At 38.1% G+C, this 21,907-nt stretch overlaps 1 protein-coding gene across 4 annotated transcripts in view; it reads right to left on the bottom strand.

The window, feature by feature from the left end:
- Positions 1–21,907, bottom strand: part of CADM2 (cell adhesion molecule 2) — a 590,742-nt gene that overhangs the window by 8,131 nt on the left and 560,704 nt on the right. For all 4 annotated transcript variants that reach the window (XM_021541252.3, XM_021541238.3, XM_021541246.3 and 1 more), the window contains one exon: positions 1,147–1,272. In XM_021541252.3, coding sequence (XP_021396927.1) covers positions 1,147–1,272 — 126 coding nt within the window. The remainder of the gene's footprint in view (positions 1–1,146; positions 1,273–21,907) is intronic.

Genomic DNA, 21,907 nt, shown 5'->3' with positions numbered 1-21,907 from the left:
ATTTCTGTTTTTTCTTTGTCATATCTATGCCTTATTTTTACAGAATTGTATCATAGTAGGTTCCAAGAAGTATAAAATTGAGCCAGTTTTATTAACTGAACCAACTCATTATATTATCACAGCTATTTTTATGCTCTGGAAATGAATGAAAAGAAGAAGTATGTACAACAGTCAAATTTCCCTGTGTGAAAACCATTATTTATGCTGGCATAAGATGTTCATTCAGAAAAGTGAAACAAAAGAGACACACTTTCACTGGCTCATTAAAAAAAAATCTGATTTTCTCTTAAGTAGTACAATCAAATTGTAAATATGTTTTTTATCAATTTATATTTGCTAGGTATATGTTTATCCTATCTAAAATTAGAGTTACTGAATTAATACTAATGCTCATCCTCTCTTTTTTTTTTTTTTTTGTTTTTTTGTTTTTTGGGGTTTTTTTGGGATTTTTTGAGGTGTGTGGAAAGGGAATCAACTGAATTTCAGCAATAGGCCTACAAACTGTGCAGAGGTTAAATCTCAAGGCATGATTTTAGAACTAACTAGGTCAAAATCAAATCATAGTAAAGTCAGAAGTCAGTGTCACTCCATTCCTATTATCTTTAGTGGCAGAGGGGACTGAAAACGAAGGGACCAGAATTATTAAGGTAAAACCACGAATAAAGCAAAGCTAGCCCCAGGAATGAACCCCTTATTCCAGCAGGATCATTGATAAACTTATTTGAAAACTCACTACTGGATTCTCATATTATCTTTTAAACATATACTTGAAATATTCATGTTCTCTCAATGCATATATGTTCTGCTGAATTGATATGGTAATTAAAACAATGAGAACATGATGAGAACATGTAATCAAGTATCAGGAGTTAAGATTCAAAACCAAGGGGCAGTCTTACCCCTTGGTCTCCCTAAATCACTGACTTATAAGATGACCTTGGGCATGCATTAACTCCAGGTCCTTTGCCTTGGCCAGCCCACTGGAAACCAGTGCAAATTCCCAGGGACTTCACTTGCGACTGGATTGAGAACTATTTTTTGTTCAAATCATTTAGCAGAGAGAGGAAGGCGAAAGGGAATGGCACTCCCTGATGAAATCATGACTTGCTTCCATAAATGACTGAACTTCCACTAAATGCATCCTACCTTTATGTCTTGCCAGGTATCGACCAAGGAGAATTATAGAACATAGTGTTACAAAGACAACTACAGCCACTATTCCTCCTATAAGAGCGTGATCGGGTCCGGTCTGTCCAGCCAAAGCATTTGGATCTAGAGGGAGAGATAAAAAAGCAAAAGTGGTCCTACACAGAGAAAAAAAATGACAGGAAAATTCACAATACCAAGTTTTATACTGATCATCCTGAAAATAGGGCATTTTGGTCTTTAATATTCAGCACGGTTATTCCCACTTTTACTCCCAGTATCTTATCAACAGCACAGTGCTGCTTGTATTCCCAGATTGTTAAAACCCTGAGGACATCACAGTTATGAAAAATATTACCCTATTCTTCTTTGGCAGAGGTTATTAAATGAGAAAGGTTTCTAGCTTTGTCCTCATCATTTTACAACTGAAAATCTGGCCATAGCTATTTATAGAAGGAAAAACAAGGAAGTGAGAATTGGGGATCGAATAGCATCAGCAGAATAGTGTCTGCATAATACATAATTTATAGAATTGATTCTCAGTGGGGAACCCTTATATGTTCTCTTCCTCTCATTCCTACCCTCTTGCACCAGAAATAAAAAGGCAGATAAAGTGCAGCCGTGCCAAGTTCCTCTGCACATGGCTGAGTCTGCATGGATTTGGTTAGATAAACATATCAGGCAACCTGAAACTCAGCATTCAGACTCAAGCATCAGTTTGTGAATTTACTACAAGTGCTCGATTAACACCAAGTGTGTGATATCTATTACACCAGGCTGTAATAGATATCACAGAATCACAGAGTCAGCTGGGGTGGAAAAGACCTTGGAGATTGTCAAGCCCAACCAATGAAGTAACAGCACCTTGTGAACCAGCCCATGGCACTGAGTGCCACATCCAGTCGCTTCTTAAACTCCTCCAGGCATGGTGACTCCACCACCTCCCTAGCCAGCCCATCCCAATGCCCAATCACTCTTTCTGTGAAGAACTTCTTCCCAATGTCCAGCTTAAACTTCCTCTGGCACAGCTTGCACTCTGGTGTTAGACCTCATGCTGGTGCACTCAGCCCATCGATCCAGCCTGTCCAGGTCCCTCTGCAGAGCCCTCCCACCCTCCCACAGATCAACACTCCCCCCCAGCTTGGAGTCATCAGCACATTTGCTAAGAGCAGAGTGAATCAGCAGGCTCCTTTTTCCAGCTCAAAGCACTGGGAATACAGATTCAAGTGTTCTGTGCTGGTCATTTGCCTGTTCTGTTGCCCAGTATGTCACAAATGTTGCAAAGACGCAATCATGGGAAATGGCACTACTTTGGGGTGAGTAATTCTTCAGAGCTTTTAACAACGAACCAGTAACCTGTGACTGTTGACTCAACAGATAAATGCAGAAGGAAAAATTTTAATCTGAGGATCATGACATGGTTCCTATTATAATGAAAATGCCTCTGCTATGAAGTAATAGTAATTCTCTGAAGATGTTATTTGTATGTACTGTATGCTGCAATCGTTCCACTCTCACTGCTTCAAGGGCATTTCCCCTGTAGGAGCTGTTTATATTCTTCAAATAGTTTGCAAACAACTTCTTTGCTTTGTAAAAGGGAAAGGCAGGAAAACTATTTACACATTAAAGAGGGCAAATCTGTGAAGGCCTCTGATAATGCTGAGGAGGTGTGATTCTGTAATGCCATGATTACATTCTGCTGCCCAGGATTGCTATATGGCAGTAAAATGTATGGATACGTCCGGTATGGGAGCCTCATGAGGTGCAACAAGGCTAAGTGCTGGTGCTGCACCTGAGTCAGGGCAAATCCTGCTCTTGGTCCAGGCTGGGGAATGAACAGATCCAGAGCAGACAGGCTGAGAAGGACTTGGGGGTGCTGGTGGGTGAGCTGGCCTTGTGATCTTGCAGCCCAGAAAGCCAAATGTGTCCTGGCCTGCATCCAAAGCACAGTGGGCAGCAGTCAAGGGAGGGGATTCTGTCCCTCTGAGCCACTCTTCTGAGACCCCATCTGGAGAACTGCATCCAGTTCTGGGGTTTCCAGCACAGGAAGGACATGGACCTGCTGGACTGAATCCAGAGGAGGCCACCAAGTTGATGTGAGGGATGGAGCACCTCTCCTATGGGAAAAGGCTGAGCATTGGGATTGTTCAGCCTGGAGAAGACATTGCCTTTGGGTGGCCTAATTGTGGGCTTCCAGTACCTGAAAGGAGCCTACAAGAAGGATGGAGAGACACTATTTACAAGGGTTTGTAATGTGAGGACAAGGGGGAATAGCTTCAAACTAAGAGGAGGTTTAGAGTAAATTTTTGGAAGAAATTTTTCACGGTGGGGGCAGTAAGGTGCTGGAGCAGGTTGCCCAGAGAAGGTGTGGCTTCTCCATCCCTGGAAGTGTTCAAGACCAGGATGGATGGAGCTCTGAACAACCTGGTCTAGTGGAAGTTGTCCTTGCCCATGGAACTAGATGATCTCTAAGGTCCCTTCTAACTCAAGCCATTCTATGATTCCAAGATCTACAAATGCACATGTATATAAATATAATGTTCCATAGATGAAAGAAAAGAACCTTTTTTCCCTTCATTTTGCAAACTGTAATGCATTCTGCAACTACATTTTTAGGCTTGCTGGAACTCAGAGTGTTGTGGCTGCTGGATCTTCTCTTAACAATCACTTGGACTCATCAGGCAGGACTTTGTCACTTATTGCTGGCTTTCCGAGCTCCCACACCTTTCTCTTCTGGCTGCAGCAAGGACTTTGGGAAAGCACTACCATAGATATGATGGCAAATAATAGGTATTTGGCCTCAAAAAAGTTAGAAACACCTTATCTCCTGCATCCTCTTCCCCTTCCACATCCTCCCAGCATTATGCTGCTGGTGGTGACACCACAATGAGTACACAACACCAGTCCAATGGGACATAGGCTCCATTTTGGTTATTAAATCTGACCCCAAATCCTGTGCACCAGCAGGCTCACAGGGGAGACCAAGAGTGCTAAAGCACTGGCTTCCCAAAGCAAGAGCTTAGAGCATTCAGCCCTCCCCTCTCTTGCCTTGCAGGGGCTTTGTTTTCCAGACAAGAGCAAGGAGGAGGTGGCTGTTTGCTTGAGAAGATGGAAGGTGACAGCTTGCTGCAGGAATGTCAGCCTGCTTGAGCCATCTAGAAAATTCCTCCTTTGGTGGTGCCTATGGCAATGTTGAGTAAAGCTCCTCCCTGCAGCAAAAGGGCAGGACCCATTTGGACTCTGAGCAGCACCCATGTCCCCAGGCCCTGTGTGTGACCTGCAGGAGATGCTGTTTGGCAGCACTGGGACAGGAGCAGCATGAATGTGTTTTCCCACAAAAAACTGATTCCTGCTGGTATGCTGCCAGCAACACTGAAGAACAGAAGGAGATCTTTTAAGGGATAATATACTTCCTGATGCAGAGCATAATCTAGAGAAGGGTTAGCACAACTTTATCTACAGGCATTTTTGCAAAGCTGATTGAAGCACACAGCCTTAGCTCAATAGCCAGACTTACAACGCATGTCCTCTGTGAGCTGTAATAAACATTACAGATAAAAATCCTCACAATAGCCTGAGATAAATACATCTCTGTGTTTTTATCCTCTGGTGTTTCCGACTCAGAGTGACTCACTCCTCTGACATACCTGCTGTGACTACAGGAAGTGACCCAAAGCCAGACTAAACACAAGGTTTCCACCTATTAGTGTGGATGAATGAAATTCTAATACTGCTACAGGCTGATTTTTTTTAACATTAAAATTAATGTAGGTATTCATTGGATTGCAAAAGTAGCAGCATATTTTTTTCTCTAATTTCAATCTTGCTATCAAATCCAGATTAAATTGTTTGGTATTGCTAGAAAAGTTTGTCCAGAAAAAAAACCCAAAAACTTATACATAACCTATTACTATTATAATACCAGTGAAAAATTCCTTTGTCAAAAACGAACAATTCCTTTGTTAAACAGAAAAAAGAAAAAAGGAAAGGAAGGAGAGAAAGCAAAAGATGGAAGCAAAGGAAATAAAGAAAGATTCTTAAAAGTGGCCAGCATTTTCTTGGGAAACAAACCTTTTTTCCATCTCAAAATGAAAATCTGCACAACATAAACAATATTCTGAACAGGAAGCATCCCTCATGAATAGTCTCCTCATAGAAAAATAATGCCAGCATTAAATATGAACATGCTCTACATTATGCATACAGAGTAATGCGCTATACTCCTGCCTTTCATGAAATGACCTAAGCCCCATGAGTGAATTATAGATCTGGGGTTTTCTATTGTGGTATAAATAATTACTGTTTCAAAATGTGCCCGAGCAGTATCTGAAAGATAGAAATACAGGCATTTGGAAACTATGCTTTTTTTGTATTTTAAGTATTTATACAGTGAACATGCATAATAATTCAAGTGCTCTGGGCACAAGTCTAGGCAAATGCCAATAAAGTTCCTGAAACCACTGATCACTCCTCAGTTTACTTTTAAAAAGCAGAATACTATTCAGATTATTTTTAGATTCACATTTGAAGTTTCATGGACTTCACCAAGTAAATCCTACCCTGCCATACACACAGTTGTACACACAGCAAATGAAATCTTAGGTATGCAACTGTGCAACAGATACTTATAATTAAGTAATTTGCATTAAAAAAAATAGATTACACTGTTACTGTTTTAATACATACTGGTTTTTAGTGCATGAGCACAGGCAGCTACAGTAGTCATGGCCTGAAACAGTGGAATTGCAATTTTTTCAGTCAGACTATGTCTTCAGAGATCAGTTCTTTTTTCTGCTTATTTCGTCCTTTTGATGACACTAAGAAAATCTTATAAAAACATAATGACGCAAAACCTCACAATTATCTTTTATTTGCTCTTTTATTTGCTCTTTTTTCCCCCTAAATTTAGCAAGCTTCTTCAAAGCACTGATTGCAAATGCTGTGAAAATTTACCCATTTTCAGCTTTTGGGGTTTCCCTGTTGCTGTTTGTTCACAAACTGTGAATATATTTAAATTAAATAACACTCTTAAAATTACTAAGAGGGGAAAAAAATCCTCATTTTTTTAGAGATGAAACACATCAGATAAACCTTACACCTAATAAATAAGTAGATATGCACTTTTTATGACCTGCTGACAAAGTTTCAGTGTAGAATATTTTAATATGAATTCACATTTTAGTTAAGCAGAGAAATTTTGGAATAGTTTTTAATTTTTCATGCTTTTGCATAAAGTGTATGTTAATTATTCAACTAATTTCAGTTTCTTCATGCATAAGTTTCCTTTTTATTTATGCAGAGTTGACTTGACTGAGCAACTTGACTGTTGGAAAGGGTTGGATAACCCTTTCCTGAGCAAAGGCAAAACAAGCACATTTGTGAATGCTGAAACGGCATATTTTGGGGAATATGTGCTCGAGTAGTCCTCTCTTTTGCAGAACTTTATCAATATGCATTTTTGGCTCATATGCTGATGTTTTAAAAAAATCACTCTGATATTGAGATGACCTAGGTTTTGAGGCATCCAAAATAATAATTTGTTTTGACCATTTCTACTATACAAAAAAGGGGAAATATCCTAATTTGCTGTGGAGCTTAAATAGCATTCACAAAGTGAAGAGTTATTAAGTATATGTACTATTCATAAATTACTGTTCCTTAAGGCTGAGAAAAGAAAGGGCTGTCCCATTTCTCACAAAAGTACTGAAACCACCAGCCTACAGTCACTTTTACTGATTTCATGAATAATCAAATGCTGTTGAAAAGTAGAATTGTTACAATAAGGGTTCCTGTGGCATGGCTCTGTTACAATTTATATGGCTGAAAAATCTCTTCAAATGACTCCTAATTCTTTTGTATTCAGGGAGTTGTTATAACCCTCAGTACAACTCACCAATATTTCATACTTTTGCAAAAGCTATGGTTTTAAGGGCATTGCTCAAATCAGATCAGTAAAGCGATGTGCATTTTAGGATGGGAAAATCCAAAAAAGCACAAAAATTAAATAAATAGCTCTGTCTTGTTTGAAAGGCTGTTGAAACAGTGCAGATGAGTGTGAAATTGAATGGTGAGAGATTGAAGATTTCTGAAGAAAATCTAGCAAGGACCCTCAAATCAAGAGATATCTAAACCTGCACTGCTTTGAAGTGTCCTAACCAGCAGAGACCAAATTGCAACAGCTATGGGGGGAGAGTAGTTAGAGGATTTCTGAAGTCCATCAGTGAATGTAAATTACATTAGAAATATTCCCCAGTGATTTTTTTCTTCATATCAGCTTAATTTCCCAAGGAGACAAGAGCTTGTGTGATTATTCTCTTTCACTCTCTTCAAATTACTTATGAACCATGGTTCCATTACAACAAGTTTTAAGAGACAGTAAAGAACTTAAGAGTTTTGTTTTCTTATAACTAACCTGGGAGGACAGGTTGCAGCAGGGGCTCAGAGCTTATTAGATATCAGACAATGTGTAGGAAGGATGCCTTTATAAAAGCCCTAATAGAGACAAAATCTTCTGTGAAAATCTCTGCCCAAGAATCAATTTTTCATTAGATGTTTCTCTCCATTGCAAATACTTTGGTGTCCAGTGGCACAGATCCTGTTTGAAGTTTTCACATGGCTAGGTGGCATTTATAACCTCTGAGCCCATGCCTCCTCACCTTTTTCTCCTTTCCCCAAAGCTCACCCTTCGTGCTTCTCTTCCTTCTTGTCTCAGCTCACACTGCAGTATTTCCATAATTAAGTTAAAAAGCCATGAGGTACAATCTCATGGAAACCAGAGAAGATTTCTTTGTGCGGCTTATGACACAAACCTGGGTTCTGAAATGTATTCAGAATAATGCCATTGACAAGATTTAGCCATATGTTTCATAAAATATTTAATTTTCCCACCAATGCTAGTTTGGGAAAAAAAAAAGTAAAACTTTAAAAAAATCAAACCAAACAAACTAAAAAAACCGCAAACCAAAAATCTCAAAACAAAAACCTTAAAATAGAACCTCAAAATCTAGTTTTACATCAGTAGGAAAAAAGACTAAAGTGGGAGTTGTACCACATTATGGATAGAAGTTTAGAATGAAGTGATAGCTGACAAGGTACTTGCCTTAGGAAAAGTGGCAGAAGTGCTGTCTGTGATAAATGTTGGTAAGTTAGAATTTAACCATTTTAGCATCTTAATTTGGGCATTTCGGAGTTCAATTTCTCTTGCATGGCCTGGAAGGCTGAAACAGGTGTTTTTAATCTCTTTTTGTAATATACTACTAACCACTAAAGTACATGTATGCCAAACTTGTGGAACTATTGTTAAGAGGGAAAAGAAACTTTCTTCACCTTCATTTAAATTGCAAAGAGTAAGTGCCCAAAGGGGCTGGTTGTGAAATTTGTTGAAAATGCATTTTGTTATTAACCAATTCCAAACCTAAAATATGTGACAAGATTCTTTATCCTTCAGTGCCTGAAGCAAAGAAGAACAAAACAGTGTACTAATATACAGCACGTATAAACTGCTATTTTAATAGTAGAACATCATCAACCATAGTAAAGACAGGCAGCAAAAAATACTTCTAAACCTTCAAAAGAATTGATAGCCTTTTCTTGTCATGCTACTGCAGTAGCACATTTGCCCCATTTTGCCTCTAATGGTGGGTTTTTTTTCACATTACTGAATTTTATATACATTCCTATTAAGAAGAGTCTATATCCCAGAAAGATAAAAGTGCCACACTAATATTTCCACAGCTGAAACCACAGCTCCTTTTGAAGAGCTCCTGTTGCTCTCATGAAGCCAAGACTTCTTTCAGTGGGGAGAAAAATGCAAATGTCTCCTGATATGTATTTATGAGTAGGTAGCCCTTGCCAAAGTGAATAAAAGCATTACCCATACCTATTTATTTTGTAAATGCATTTTATTTTAATGATTAGAAGAGAGTTGTATACCTACAACACTAAGACAAAAGGTTTTACAATATTTTTCAGGGTCCTTAGAGCCTTGTTCCATATTTTGTGCTTGTGTCATTGACACAGTTCTTTATAAGATTTTTTTCCCTTTCTCGTCTCTTTTTCCTTAATGCTGCTGTAAAAGCTCCACTTTCCTGAAGGGAACAGTTCCCCTAATTGGAGCACATAAAAGACTTTTTATTTATTGACGTTATATTTTTGGCTGTCAATAAACTCATTAATTGTTTTAGACTTTGTCTTAGGAAAAAAAGAACTGAAATCTGCCATGTTTTGCCTTTCTCTTATTTTCTATAGAGGATAATTAAGTCAATCCTGAGTTTGAAGAAATGCTTGTCCATCCAGCTATAACTTTTGTAGGTTATAAGGAAAGAGGCAACTGGCACAGATGACATGAACATTTCCCTGTTAAGTTGAATGTGTCAACTGTTCCAGCATTTTAATTTTCATTTTCTTGTGAAGTTCCAGAATGCTCAATGCCTTCATTACAGTAAAAAAAGATTGAACTTTGGAAACATCCACCCTTAGATACATAGGAAAAAAAAAAAAAAAAAAAAAAAAGAACAAAGGAGAACCTATCTCTAGCTAGAAAAATGAGAATCATGACTTCCTACTTTAGGAGGAAAAAAACACATTTCAGAAGTGTCATCTTTCTTTTGATGACTTTCCATCAATTAATATAGAAAGATACCTGCTCTTGGTTTTCTTTGTCAAAAAAGACCAGAGACCAGATGGAGTTAGTGTGCACACAGCTCCTTTTCCTGTCACCACAAGTTAATAATTTATATAAATAATAAACCATTCTCTCATTAATACAGAAACTGGAGATGCCAGTTTCTTCTCCCTTTCTTAGAGTATCTTTAATCTGTGGCTTTTGCTCCCTTCCCACAGACTTTGATTTGCTGGAGGAAGCATGACCAGGATGCTGAACGTGGCACCTGTGCTCTGTGGAGCTGGCTGAGCGTGGGCATCTGCTGCTGGCTCCCATCACAGGGGCTGGGGCCAGACTCAGATGGTCCCTGGCAGTCTTAGCATTCACATTTCAGGAGAAAGCAACTCATTATCACCATAATACATATTAGGAATTATGGGGAAATTGCTGAGAGAGTGATCACTCAAAGCACTGAAGGGATTGCTCAAAGCTTCCTCTGCTAACAGAAGGAAGCCCCAAAAGCTAAAGCCCACTGGAAAGTGGCATAAATATTTCCACTGTGGCTTTTTTTCCACCTTGTTTTCCATGCTACCTGTTACATGAACTCCCTCACTGATTGCTTCTCAGAGCTAATCAGTATCACTGCAGAGCTCAAATAATAAATACCACCACAAGAAAGCAGTGGGAGAATGACACACCTTCAGCCAAGAAATGGCCTGAAACAAATTATTGGGGAGGATCAGTAGGGAGAGAGAGAGAGACAAAGCTGGTCCTGATGGCAGAAGCTGGGGAGGAGTTTTGTCATCAGTAAGGCAGAGCCACATGTAAATTTAGTTGACAACAGGTAAGAATGGGTGAAGATCAGAGAGGCAGCAAAAGATTCACAGTTGTACAAGGTACATTGTACTGAATATGTTCATGAGGTCTTGAAAACCAAGAAGGGCAGATTTAATTTAATTGAAGAACAGCTCTAATTAAAACTTAGTTCTGTGGTGGAAGAAAACCTATTGTTCAAATGAATTCTTTATGCTTGTCATACTAAATGTTTTTTTCTTACCAAATCAGATTAGACTAATTATAAGCCTATAATGACATCAAAACACCCCAGTAAACCAGCCACTTACAGCCAGAATCTGACACCTTATTCAGGCAATTTAATCTGTCATGGGACTACTCAGTATGAGTAACTGTAATAGAAGAGCATCTTTGGCAGTTAATAGTATATTTTATCTGTCAGTGTATCTCCAGATTAGCCATGCATATACCTGTGGTTAGGGTAGTAACTGATCCAAAAGAGGAGGCTGACTGATCCAGCTCATCTCAGAAAGAGAGATGTGAGAGACATTAGCAGAGATAGCCTGCTGTAATGCACAGAGTAACAGGAATGAGGGGTAAATTATTTATAAAGTCAGCACCACCGTTAATATGTGAGGCATCTTCTATAGCTGCTCTAATTAGGGCACAAAATCTTATAAAAGTCTTTGTGACAATGGCATCATCCATTTGTGAAGTTCCTGCCCAAGAGATAAATCTATCTTCAATTTGTTTGAATTTTTTCCTCGTGGTTTAATTGAATGCTATCCGTTCTTTATATGCCAACCCTGTACTAATGGAAACAACAATATTTTCCTCTTTTAATAATGACATGCTTGATGGAATTCAATATCTTAACCACATTCTCCTCTGGGAACATTAAGCCTGTTGTTTTCAGATGCCTTTAAGTTAAATACCATCCAGCTATTAGTAAGAGATTGTTTGCTCCTAAAGCCATCGATTGATAATGGGTTTGCTAAGAGTAACGCTGGTCTTTGCTTTCCCAAAGGCTTTCTGTATTCATAAAAAAAAAAAAATTAAGTTATGCAGTCTTTGGTTTATGGGACTCTTTTTTTTTTAACTTGGCAACATGCATTAATTTCCAGCAGCACTGTCAGCACCACTAGCTGTAACACACCCAGATCCTACCGAGGGGGTCACATCCCCACCAGTCTGCAGCTGACAGATTCATTTCCTACCTTCTCCTGAGACAGCCACGAGGACTGAGAATCCAGAGGTCCACTGTAATTACTATGTATATTTCAGATTAAATAAATGTGATAAAAGCCTCCATCTGGCTGTTGATCAAATGTGCAGAGGCAGGCTGATTTTCAGTGACATATTACAATATGTCTCTTGTAACAGTCCCTAATGCCAGCCTGTAAATTACTCACATTTGGGATTACTTGACTACGGCAGACAGAAATATTACTCACTGTTAAAGTGCTGCCTACTGGGAGCATGGGGGACGTGGTCTAATCTTAAAGCTGTTAAGCAAGGCATTAAGAAATAATGGGGCCATGTTTATTTTACTAAATGCTGATTGTGCTCACACTGTTTGAAGATGGCAGACCCAATTGAATAGCAGCCTGAGCTTGTTCCAGATGCTGGAAAGCTAGAAATTCTAGTAAAGTAGAAATTCTAACAATGGGGAAATAAGTATCAGTAGTGCTCTAGAGAAGAACCTTAAAAATCAGAAAAATCCTGCAAAATATGTCAATAGTTTCAAATTATATACTATCAGCAGAAAAGAAAATAAAAATTTAGTAGTTCAGGGCCTTCCATTTAAGAAAAATCACAACCAGAAAGCTCAAAAATAAAATAACACAAATTTCAAGGCAAAACCAGACAATGATGCTGCCATTTCATGATTCACTTTATGGCTCTCCTTCAGTGGTGGCTGCAACATGTAGACAGTCAAATTTAGTACATTACTGAAGGTCTTTTAAAAACCTATGATAAGAAATAAAGGTTGGGGAAAAAATACCTGGAGGATATTTACAGAGCAACTAATTGTGGTTTGAAGGGCTTTTCTTATGATTTACATCTTCTTGAGCTTTATAGCTCAAAGATCAACAACCAAATTAATTCAAAATTGAGAATAGAAGGCTTATTAAAAAAAAAAGCCAAATATCATTCATCTCTTAGTCAAAGGATGGATATTTCTGGTCTACCCTATTACATTGTCTTGGTTCTTATTGCACATTCATTCTGCCCAGAAAGTGTAGCAGGACACTGTATAAATCAAGGCGAGTTTTGGCCTTGTAAATTCATGCTCTAAAGCTGAGCAAAACACCCTTACTGTTGTACAGCACTTAAAAGAACAGCATCTTTGTACTGCAGTGGTTTCCACCTAGACATATGTCTGGAAAAAAGTTTTTGGAATCATTATGAGCCTAAGAAAAAATCTAGAAATATTCTTTTAATCTCCTATGTGATCATTCCAACAACTTTTCCTTTCTTTGCCTACTCAGTTCTTATTCTAACTGCATGAGATTTTCTATATAAACCCTTCACTTTAAATTGTCTCATTAGCCTGCATCACTTAGCATCCACTCTTACTTAACTGAAGTGGTTCATTAAATGACATTTCCTTTTAAAAGACCTCTAAAAACTTAGCCCTCCCTTTAGGAAGTCAAGAAGACAAATTGTGAAAGTGGAAAATAATGCTCTAAACAAATCTGGAATTAACACAACTTTTCCAAATGCCACTGCTGAGAAACTCTTTATTCTTTCTTTTCCCTTCCTTCCTATTAAGTCTGTTGCCTTTACATTATAGCCATGTAAGGGACACGATATTTCTCTCTGAAGTATTATGAATGCTGAAACTGATTAAAAATAAAGATGCCCTTCAAAAAACATGATGACACCCTCTTTGATGCAGAAGCTTTTGTTAGTCAGTGAAATTTTGGACATGACTATCTAACCAACATCTCTAACAACATCATTCCCGACATGCAAGTAATAGACACTACATTCAGCTGCAAAACAGAAATTGTTTCTGAGAACTGTGAAGCCAAGTGTGCATATTTCAAGGGTGCTACAGCCCTTAATTCAGTGAAACATGTAAGCATGTTTTGAGACTTAAGACATGATTTAGTGCTTTTGTTGATTTGGAACTGGGCTGTTAGACCTCAACTCCAGTTTACAAGACATTGGCTACTAGAGGAGACACAGGCAAGTTAAAGAAACAGCTAGGAATCCTTGAGCTGTGAGCAGCAGTGTTTTCAGCCTTCCTTGCCTTCTGGAAAGCTTTAGCAGGCTGCTCCTCCTCCCGTGGAGGTGAGATTCATGAACTCAGAGCCCACTGCGACAGGTTCTGACACCAGCACGTCTGGGGCGGCGCCAGCGGCAGCAGCGAGCGCGGCGCTGGGCAAAGTCACAGAGTCCTCCTCGTTGGGAACAGCTCTCAGCAAAGCCCTGCTCCTGTCACCTGGGCCAAGGAGGCAGCATGGGGCCTGTTCCCCCAACATCCATTTCCATACTTAAGGTGGAAAGGGTTTTTTGAATCTCATGGCCAAGAAAAGTCCTGAAACCTTGCGCTTGCTGTGCTTGGTCTGCTCACAGCAACCCCTAAGGCCCAGAGGTTGGGGAGGTGCTCCTCCAGGACATCCTGCTGGTGGCAGCCTTTGAGAGAAAGGTTTTTCCAAGGAATTAGCATGGAAATAGAGATCTAAATCCTTGCCATTCAACAAATGCCTTGATGTGCACTTTGGCAAAGTGTTCTCTTTTTATCTGAGCCTCAGTTGCTCTGAAATAAAGTGAGGTTCAGGAACAACTCATTACCTTGACTCGCAGAAGGAATTATAAAAGAATGATTTTAGATGTCACAGGAGTACTGGTAAGGCAGGCACTTCACCTGCCTTTACACACAATATTCTATATAATAGTATTTTAAAAGATTTAAAATTAACTTATGTGGGTTTATTTTTCGCTAAGCCTTTTGTTTGAGATATACATATATATTTTTTTCTTTGTTGCATGAAAGGAAAGTGAGTATCTGTTATGATTTTGCATAATGAAGAAATTAAAAGCTAAATGCTTTTATTTCAGAGGTGAGACTGGACAAGACAGCCTTATGCAGTTGTGACACTGGAAGTAATTCACACCAAGTAATCAATAAAGATAACAATAAACAGAAATATGGGAATAAGCCAGAAATAGGATGACTCTACTTCCAGATTATGGAAACAAACAGAGAAGTATTAGGGATACTGTTAAACATAGTTAAACAGGTCAACATGAACTTTTGGGTTCATAAACAACCTTGAACTTAATAGGAAAGGATGTTCCATTTTAATAATAGAATCATTGAGGATGTATGTTAGATGATACAAGAAGGTACCATAGAATTAATATTTAAAACAAGAACCAGGTATACTCTCCTGGCTTCAGTTTTGTTTTTCATCCCAGTAGTGTCTACTTTCCCACAAGTGCTAATAATTTATGCATTACAATTAAACTTAGAAAATTATGATTAAAAAGCCCTTATATTTAGTTACACAAAGTTACCTAAAATCTCAGAGGAGCAATGAAATATTAAATGCTTTATTTGTATGCTAATCAAATGCAACAACACAGTTTGGAACTTTAAAATTACATGAAGCAATCAAACTGGCATCTAGTGGTCAAGGTTTCAGGGAACAATAAGGTATTCTTGCTATTTTTGTCACCACTGAGCAACAAAAGCAACCACAGCAGTCACAAAAAAAAGAGCCACAAAATGTTAATGTTTTGGAACAACATGTGTACAGATAGAGTAACTTCTGTTAATAAGTAACTGTTGGGGCATGAACCAGTAAGCTATTTATAGAGACCATTGTGCCTTTCATTGCGACCACATGGTTAAATCTTCATGGATAATCTTCATAAACCACTATTGTTCCAAAACCTACCTTGACTCTACAGGTATAAGCCATAATACAATATATTTCACACAATGAATGAGGAGATGCTGGAGAATTACATGCTGAAGGAGGAAACACTCGCTGTCTTCTGCTACAGGGGAAGGAGAAGAGACGATGGAGACAGGCTTTCATTACAGGTGTGCAAAGAAGAGAGGCAATGGACACAAGCTGGGACATAAAAAAGTTCAAACTAGCTATGAGGAAATTCTTATTCACCACAAGGATGGTCAAACACTAGAACAAGTTATCCAGAAATGCTGTGGTTTTTCCATGCATGGACATATGAGAAAAATTCACCAGAACGAGGTCCTGAGCATCATGACCCTGCTCTAAGCTGGACTTGGACCAGCTGATCTCCAGATGTGTGTTAAAACTTTTATTATTCTTATAGGAAATCGGCCATGAGCACCAAAAGGGAGAATACATTAAAAAAAAAAAAAAAAAAGTCTTGCAGTTTTCTGCACTTTAAAATGAACAGTTAATAATAAACCAGCATCCAGGAGGATGCCAAGATCCTGCTACTGCTTTAGGTCATGCCGTTCTTTCTGTGTTGTTTTACATTGCTGCCATCACTGTCATATCCATACTGCAAAAATTCAAAAGGCTCCACAATTCCTTTTTTCCCGTATTCTAGTGATGGACACACCGGAGTTCATATAAAACCATAGAAATTATATCACAGAAAGCAGGTGTATGTTAGCAGAGGAAAATTCTATGCAATATAAAGGGCCTTGTCTTCCTGTCACATTATTTTTTCTCAAAATAATCTAGTTTTAATCTCACAAACAGTCTCAGAATTCTAGAGAAAAAAAAAACAACAAAAAACCAAACAAAAAACCCCACCAAAACCAAACAAACTGTAGACTCTACACCAGATTATTTCAGGGAATGTTTTACAAAGCATTATACATAATAAGAGTGTCTGACATCAGCAAATTGTTCCAATGGACTTTCCATCAAATTATATTTACAATTACTGAGAGGTTAGATTTGCAAAGAAATGAGCTGACATTTCAGCATTCTGTGGCAATTGCAGTATTTTCAGTCAGGATTTCAGTTTTATGGCCAGCTTGACAAAACTATTGTAATTCTGTTTTCTCAGGTATAGCTAGGTTTATTTATAGCCAGGTCAACTAATTTGAAATATCTTGTATCTCTTTATTCAGTAGAAAAATTGTCATGCAAGTAAAACTCTGGATGGTGGTGTCTCTCTGTAATAGTAGGGAGTAAGAACCAGCAACCACAGAAATTGCCTCTCTGCCTGTCAGAGTTGATATTCAATGCACAAAACATTTTGTAGATAAAAATATGCTGTATCTTATCTCCATGTAATAACAGTGAGCACGCGTTTTTCAAAGTACACTGCAGACCCCAAACGCAGCGGGGGCTCTGATGGAAATTCCACATGGAAGCCCTCATCTAACAATCTGACAACTAAATACGTCATCCAAATCTTGTCCCCAAACCTGAGGAGATAAAAACCCTGCTGCAAAAATTCTGGCCTGAAATTTCTCTCTCCCCTGAGTTTCCTGTGGGAAAACATTCTGGTGAGCATCAGCCATCTCTCTTTTCCTTCCACTTTCTCATATCCTTTCCTCTCTGGTGACATAACTTGACTTCAAGGAGAGGAAAATTTCTCAGAATATCTGTTAATGATATTGTGTCCCAACTCTATCTAGGAGTGTGCTTACACACAATTTTCTGTTTTCTGCCTTTCACAGCTCTCTCTCATCATCCTTTTCCTCTGCTACTTTTCCATGAAAGATGCTCATACAGATTCAGCAATGCTGTCATTTAAAATGACTTTACCAGTGTCACAAGCATCTCCACAAATCCTGTAATTGCCTTATTATTTTGTTTCTGTTACTTTCTGCTATTTCTTTGGAAGGGAAGAAGTTTTCCTGGTCCCACAAAAGTAGGCTCCATGAGACACCTGGCGTTTGTTTTTTCTATTCAATGTGAATGCGTACTTGAGATAAGAACCAAATGAACATTTAAGTATCTTTAGTACATCTTCAGGCCATTTGACCAGCAAAGTCATGAAGAGCGTTCACAGAAGAGTGGCTTAAGCCATTTAAAGGACAGCAAGACAAATGCACCCCTGAAAATAGATCTTTGGATAACTGATATGCTGTACTGCACATGCCTAGAGGCAGCATTCCTTTTTTATACACCTGTGGACCTGCCTGCTCCAAAAAGTTGTTTTAAATTCACAAAGTAGGTGTCTCTAGCCCTAAGTTGCCTGAGGCTCCAAGCAATTTGTTTTACTTTAAGACCGTTAAATACACACTTGAAAACACTTAATTCAAACCAAAATGTCCTAACCACAGTTATTTTATTCAAGATGAAACAACATGAAGGGGAACAGAATCATTATGTTTCACTAGGGATGGAGAAGTTAACAAAAATACTAAAATAAATACAATTCCTCCATGCATAAACCAAAACCAAAAAAAATTCCATGTCAATTGCACTAACATTACATGACCAGCTTCTCACTAAGAGACAGAAATTAATATTAAGTCCCCAGAAATGGATAGTGATGTTTTGGGAGAAGTAGGGCTTTGTGACTTTAGTTTTAAAAAACACCCTTTTGATTGGAACTGTCTTGGAGCATTGGATAAACACAGAAGTTACTGCTGGTGCCTAGAGAGGCTACCTAGAACAGAGGCTAGACGGAGTTAAAAGAATAAAGTAGGATTTCTGTCACGGCTGTTGATTTAAAACATGATGTTTGAAGCACATGTACATTTAGTTGATAGGTTATATAGTTCATTTGCTTTCACCACTATTTAGTTTAAACAATTCCCTTTTAGCATCTTATGACAAGAATTTATAGTTAATTGACTAATTTTCTATACTACCAACATCTTAACATTTTTATGAGAACACAGAAGAAAGCGGTGTATGTGAAACCTTGGAAGATTTTCTTCTAAGCACTGCTTTTTTACAGAATTTATCTTCCAGTTATTAATAGGCAATCTGCAGAAGCCAAGATGCACAGTTAAATGTAAATCACATTGTCTAATGTTGCTTAAATTTGGTCTTCGGAACATCTGCTTTTCAAACTGTATTTACCTGTCTGCTTAGAGTCAGGAAAATTACAGCAAGACTTTTTTGCCTGAAGAGATGTCTGTCATTTCACAGAACAGGTGCAATGAAAAGCAGTTGACTTCCCTTTTTCTGAAATATGCTGGAGAAAAAAAGAATCCCAAAAAAACCTTGCCCAAACAAAACAAATAGTTTCATTTTCCTTCACATCCACACCAGCCAACCCTTTAAACAGATGCTATCATGACTGAGTCCCCCATCAGAGGCTTAGCACTGAACAGTTTAATATTGTGTTTGCTTCATGCTTGCTTTACTTTCAATATCTAAGGATGCAGCCTTGTCCCACCTGACTCAATATACATTTCAAGCTTTTAAATATTTAAGACATCTTAAAACTACCACTAAGAGCTGTAGGCTGACAGAGATGGTTTTCATCCGATCCAAGCTACTTCTGGGACCTTCTTAGTGTGAAGTGCTCAGAGATGTGTTTCTTTGTGTGGAGAAAACAAACCCCATTCTGCAGAGCACTGAACAGGTATTTTTCTCATGCACATCTTGATGTGGTGGCCTGGCATGTATATAAACACAGTGTCACTGAGAAGGCTTCTTGAACCAGATTTGTAATCTTTAAGGGAAGCCTGTCTTGTTAGAGCAGTGAACAAACTCTTGAATTGCCTCCAGACTGGTGGCAAAGAAACACCTTGTGCTGGTAAACGCCCAAGTCTAAGCAGTAAAACTTCAGGAAAGATCATATTGATCATTTCAAATTGCACATTTTGGTAAAACTCCTTTTTGTGGATGAGTGGCTTTTTTGTTTTGTTTTTAGAGACAAGCTTTATAATCACCTACTGTAGAAATCCTTGTTGAAAATGCTGACACATAAAAGAAAATTTAAAAGAAATAAAAATTTTTTAGTCCATAGACTAACACAGAGAAACAAATACTGAGGGAAGTGACAGAAAAAAAAAAATCCCTCCTCTTAATTATCAGTTCTCAGAATCTGACTTTAAATTATTCATGTGCCAACAGGATGAATAGGGTTACTGGAGGACTGAAAGAACTCTGGAGTATGGTCCTTTAAAGAAGCAACAGTGTGTAGGGGATCCATGACACTACAAAAGTACACGTTCAGTGGGTTGCTTAAAGAGAAAAAATGTTGTGAAGCTCTCCAGTACAGCACTTTGAAATGTCTCATATGTGCCTTCTGAGGAAACACAAAAAAATGGTGGCTGTGATTGCTTTTTTGTAACTGACAACAACATTTGATATCAGGTCTGGCTTTTTGAGGCAGGACCTGTGTGAAACAAGCAGCTGTGCATCAAAACCAAAATATTCTTCCAAGGAGCTACAAGAAAGGCCCAAGACATAAAAGGACTGATAATTATAACAGCACAAACATAATGAGCTCTGAATGTAATTGATGGTGAGTTGAACTGTTCTTTCAAATTATAAAAACCCCAAAATCATTAAACCATTATCAACATGTTTAGGGAGAGTTATTCTACTGCTAACATTTTAATAGTGTTTTTACACCTATATTGCACAGGAGCCTTTTTGACTAAGAACATGCTGAAAACTGAATGACTAATTTCAATATGTTATACCTTGTGAAACATTTTAAATAAATTTGAAAATCAATTATAAAAAAAGAAATGTCACACTGGTTGTGGAAATTTTGGAAAAAGCAAAGTAATGTTTTCTTCCCAGTATTTTGTGCTTATTAACATTTTTTATACAAGAGCATAAACAGAATATTTTAAGAGATTTTTAAGAAACAGAAGAGACTGTAAAGACTGTGAAAGGGAGAAAAGAGTCTGCCCTAAGAATGAAAACCTCTTTCTGTCCATTTTTCTTCACTTCAGTTCATGAACATTGTTGAGTCACAGTGATGTAACCTTGACTGTTGCTGCTTCCTACAAAATAGAACATGGTAAAATTTAGCAGAAAGACTTACTGCACCTTTGTGGGTGAAACCAATAAGGACCAAGAAAAAGTACTGTGTATATTTGTCCTCTCTGTTTGCCAGAGATGGGGAAAGGAAAGGCAGATTTCAGAGGTTCCTTAGAATAATGAATTAAAATCAGCAGGCCCTTCTCTTAGTTATTGCTGTTAGTATTAGTAGTTTTATTTAACATATATAGCTCTCTTTCCCATTTTGGAAAATTAGAATTAGTGTTATAAAGTGGCCTTGTGCTTGCTTCCTCCAAATGCTGCCCCTTTGCCCAGCATTTAAAATAATCTGTGGCAGGTTCTTTAAATAGTGATAGGAAATAAAATATATATCTTTCCCTGGATTTCAATACTGCCCCTTTCTAACCTTAATGCATTTAAAGAAAGAAGAAAACCAATAAAGAAATAAAATACAAGGAAGAACAGAGTCTCTGCTTTGGATTTGCTGTGGTGCCCAAGTATTTACTATTATCAATGAGGGGGTGCTGATACATGGAATGACATCCTCTCTGAGAAGAGTGAGGATGGGAATAGCTCCAATGGTCAGCCTCTATTCGGTCAGCAAGAAACTTCAACCAGCAAAACCAGATTTCAAGGCAGAATACCAGTCAATGCTCTACTCACTGTTGCACAATTAGCAAAAGCCAGGTAGGCAAACAATGCATATTTCAGCATGCTTTCCATTTTTTCTTCTTTCCTCTCCCCCCTCCCCCCTCCAATTATCTGGTTGCTTTGCTGTTGCTAAATTCCTTTTGTTTTCAAAGAATTTCATTTTCTGTCCACTGAAGCAAAACTGAAGAAAAGAAATGAGAAAATGATGGGGCAACTAGGCAGGTAAAATCCTTGTAAATCCTACTCCAAACTGCTTAAGATTCTGAATCCCTACTTCAGGGAGATAAAAAACCCTGTTGGCATAGTCTGAGTTGCACTGATGTCTGAGTAGGAAGAGTTTACTGTAGATTTGGAAGCTTTGCTTCTGAAAAAAAAAAAAAAAAGGAAGGAAAAAGCAAGAAATTAAAATTCTTCTGTTATGCTGGGGTTTTCTAAAACACAAGCCCCAGTGATAACTAGAAATATAAACAAACAGAAATTAGAAGCATTAGAAGTGGTCACAAACTGCTGAAGGTCTCAATTTAATTAGCATTCAAACTGATAGCAAACCATCTAGCTCAATTTGATTCATTATGAAACACTACTGGAGAAACAGAAAAATAACATAATTCCTAATGATTAAGACTGCCATTATGTATATTTGTATAGGCATCAGACTCTTTTCAAGTTGCTGGGACCAAGCCAGGATTCCAATTTTTGCCTGAAGCAGGCAAGAGATGCTGGTGAAATGGAACAGTAACATTCCTACTGCAAACAAAAGTGTGCCTTTGAGAGTGTGTGCTCAGTTCAGTTGAATTCACACGGGGGCAGAGCCTTCTCTGCATCA

Source organism: Lonchura striata, chromosome 2 (assembly GCF_046129695.1).
Source record: "Lonchura striata isolate bLonStr1 chromosome 2, bLonStr1.mat, whole genome shotgun sequence".
Taxonomy (NCBI): Eukaryota; Metazoa; Chordata; class Aves; order Passeriformes; family Estrildidae; genus Lonchura; species Lonchura striata.
This window is presented reverse-complemented; position numbering and strand designations above follow the sequence as displayed.